This window comes from Corvus brachyrhynchos, unplaced genomic scaffold (genome assembly GCF_000691975.1).
Source record: "Corvus brachyrhynchos isolate BGI_N302 unplaced genomic scaffold, ASM69197v1 scaffold34, whole genome shotgun sequence".
Classification (NCBI taxonomy): Eukaryota; Metazoa; Chordata; class Aves; order Passeriformes; family Corvidae; genus Corvus; species Corvus brachyrhynchos.
Genome location: NW_008238126.1, coordinates 7,509,443 through 7,513,194, shown reverse-complemented (window position 1 = coordinate 7,513,194; position 3,752 = coordinate 7,509,443). Strand labels below are relative to the sequence as shown.

Here is a 3,752-nt window from a genome sequence, read left to right as displayed (position 1 = left end):
GACAAGCTTGTCACAGATAACTCAGGCTCAGGCTTTGGCTCAGATTTCAGGCTGCTCTTTAAGCCACTCTGGCATCATGGATTTTACTTTCCATGTCATTTTTCAGTATTGATTTCTACTACTATTAAAGTTCTTGCTTAATAGCAAATGCACGGTAATTTATAATTAATATCCAAAGGTAAAGATAGAGTTACCAGAAAAAAATTCAAGGGAAAAAAGAAGTGGGTGAGAAGGACAAAGGTCAATTTTCCCTTCAAAAACATAAGTTAGTAAATTCTGCACAAATTAGGATGACACATACAACCTACCCCCATGTGGCATGAAGATGTTCCACAGATCATAGCGACTCGGGATGTAATCGGCTGGTTCTCACATGGAAGGTTATGTCCTTTCACATCTGCTCCAATTACTCCTATTAAAGTAAAATTAAAATTCTCTGTTAAAGAAGAACAAGCCACCCCTCACCAAACAGACCTTTCCTGTACTCAAATAATTGCTGAGTATCTCACACCACTGCCACTAATCAAGAAAGTCTACTTAGTCAACAAAGAAAACAATTTTATCCATCAGATTAAAATATTTATTCCAGATATAAGAACCCAAGATGATTTCTTCTACATTCATGTCTATCATCATAATTTTTAAGTGTTATTTTGCCTAGAACCTGACATTTATTCTCTTAGGTAGTTCACTGACATGCAGAATAAAAGTGCTCTGCTGTAGTGGCAGGCTGCAGATGTGTTTATTTGTTCACAGTTTATGTGTTTTGTCAGGGGATGAGTTGGAGAAAGGGGTAACTTGGCAGGAGACTGGAAGGCTGCCAGCTTTGTTGTCTTCACTGCTGCTGCTGTTGTGTCCATGTCGGGACCATCTAAAGGCAGATTATCCCTCCTCTTTGAGGAACTGAGCTTGGCTCTGTGTGCAGGATAGCACAGGATGCAGCACAAAGTCAGCAACACCCAGCCTGCAGCAGAAAATACACCCAGGAAGTGCCAGGCAAAGCCTCAGAACACATCCCATCCTGCTTGATTCACTTCAGGAGAGGCTACAGAGGGAATCCACCTTCTCCTCCTCCTCTCCCATGCTGCATCCTGGCATCACATTGTGCTGCACCCAGCAAAATGCAGCAGCCAACTAGTAACATTTTTATATTGGTCTTTTGTTTTCTTAAACATGGCTTTTCAGCTGGCAAACTGGTGACCAGACTGTGCATTTGCATCTGCAAAGCTCAATCTGGAGACCAGTTTGTCAATCCTGCTAAAAAACCCCCCTTTCTCCTCCCTGTAGAAGGATCAGGCAAACATTTGCTGGACACAGTGAAAGATGCCAAGTATTAGGGCTGGTTCATATCCTACATTTCATTAACACCCTCTTGTTTAGGCCACCACTGCAACATTCTGTTATCAAATCAGTCTGCTGGGGTTTGTCTTACGGAGATCATCGTGGTTATCCTGGTGTTACCACGGTTGGGAGTCATCTAAATAATCAGAAAATTAGGGGTTAAAATTTTAAACTCTTAAAAAATCCATCCTCATGTCCCTTTAACCAAACTGACTTGTAACTATGAAGTAGCACAGCTGCCATAAAGAGAGTTAGGAACAACAAAAAGCTAAAAGTAAGGCTTCAACTCATGCTTTATTTTTCACTACTCCAACATGATGAGTGCATATTAAGAATTTTGGATAGGGTTGTCTACAAGGCAAATTCCTGTACTAAGCAACACTGTATTAGAATTTCTTGAGTTAAAAATACTGTTCATACTTGAGAGGGAAGAAATCTATTAAACTAAATAGTCAGCATATGTTGCAAATGTATTTTCATAAACAATATAAAACTGAAAAGATCTTTCTAATTGCTAAGAAAATATGCATTTTGCATAACAGGAATTATGGCCCTTTTTGGAATTTTAGTCAGTGGTTTCACCAGTGTTTAGAATTGTTAGAGTCTTCCTCTGTGACTAATTAAAGTCAGACAACAAAAATGTCTGGAATATCAGCTAGAAGTTATATAATTGTTGTTATAAGTAACTTTCACCTTTAGCTTAGGTGGAATTTTTCATTGTCTGAGGCAGACTCAAAATCAGAGACTGGGAACAAGAAGTCTGTGCACCACACAGAATAGAGGAGAGATTTTTAGGAATGCAGGCAGTGCTTAGCAATGTGTACTTCTGGATCTCTTCCACAGTGCCACGGTATTTTAAACACTGCACCATAAATCATCTACTTTTGTTGAAACAATGCTGATGCCTTTTGAAAAGGTGCAATGTAAACAGTATTTTTATGAGGCCAGTCCCACAAGCCTGGCCTCCCATACTCAAGAGTTTTATCTGTACACTCTTTGAAATTGGTACAGTAGGTCAAAATGTAAGACATCTTGGCTCTTAGATCTTCACTATTCCATAAGAGGAATCAGATAGAGTGATCCAGGAGTCACACATGACCTCCTCAAACATACACACTAAATAATTCTTTATCTCTACCTTATTGTACTCAAAACTCTGAAGCCTTCATAAACTTCAGGAACCTGCCCAGCCAAACCCACTTCACATCCAGCCAAAAGCAGATCTGAACTGCATCAAAAGTTACTAACACTGAAAACAAGATGTCCACCATGTCATTCCTGTTTAGCCTGCAGGATATTTTCTTTACATATATTTGCACTCTTCAACTCTCCTTTTGCTCCTGCTATCACTTTTACTATCAAAATCTTTTCATTTTCACTGTCCTTTCTACTAAGTTTCCACATCATTTCCACACATTTATTACCCTTCCCAGATTCAAGAAGGATGAGTTTCACTGTAAATCCTCCTCTTGTCCCAGACTGCACTGAGCTATGGTGTGATTACCATGCAGGTTCTCCCACTGCCTTCCTGACTGCCCTTCTCTCTAACAACAACCTGAATGTTGTTTTTCTCCTCCTGGCAATCATTTCAGGAGTCTGCTGGTGTTTGTGGTGCCATCTGGGAAAACATTTTCGGATTAGCAGACTGTCTCTATCCACTGAAGCCCTTCTCTGAGGGATGCCAGTAACTGAGTATTTCTAATGTCAGAGCTTCTTTACAGAAGCCTGTATCAAGGAACAGACAGTTACTCTCTATTCTTCTTGAAATTCAACTGATTGATTTTAGCACATGAAACTTAATGGACAAACTTTTTGTGCTCTGGATCCAGTATCACATAATGATGCCAGTTAAACAAGGACCCTCCACTGCCACTTTCACATGCTCTGTGACAACCCAGTTTTGCAGCAAGTTCATTCTTTCGGGTCAGATTATTACTATATACTTTTCCAAGAACACAGAATTGCCAGGGCACACAGTTTTAAGCACATTTTTATGCAATCAGGATACTAACTGACACATATTTTTAAGTCAGTCACAACACACCTACAAATACGACTCTGAAGCTCAGTCTTCCTTTTTGCAGACAGATCTACATCTAATCCTTTCCAGGTAGCAAGAAAAGCAATCTCCATGATTACTTAACCTTATCAGAAGCAAAGTAAAGGCATTTAAACATTTAAAAAGTTCCAGGCCACAGTTTCTAGAAGGACAAATGCAATTTAAAACAGCCCAAAACATTTGAAACTAAACTGGTCGTTTAGCAGCTCATCGTATTTCAGTTAGATCTAGAAAAAAATCCTCTGATGAGCAATAGATTTCCATTAAAGAGTACTGTTTCAATAACGCAGAAACTTCCTGAGGTAAGACTGTTTTCTAAACCAGCAAACTAAAAAACCCTCAATTTCCTGCT

The 3,752-nt window shown here is 39.3% G+C and overlaps 1 protein-coding gene across 11 annotated transcripts in view; it reads right to left on the bottom strand.

Annotated features, from left to right (window-relative positions):
- FGGY (FGGY carbohydrate kinase domain containing) overlaps positions 1–3,752 on the bottom strand; it is a 257,963-nt gene that overhangs the window by 66,601 nt on the left and 187,610 nt on the right. For all 11 annotated transcript variants that reach the window (XM_017733516.1, XM_017733514.1, XM_017733509.1 and 8 more), the window contains one exon: positions 309–412. In XM_017733516.1, the coding sequence (XP_017589005.1) occupies positions 309–412 (104 nt within the window). The remainder of the gene's footprint in view (positions 1–308; positions 413–3,752) is intronic.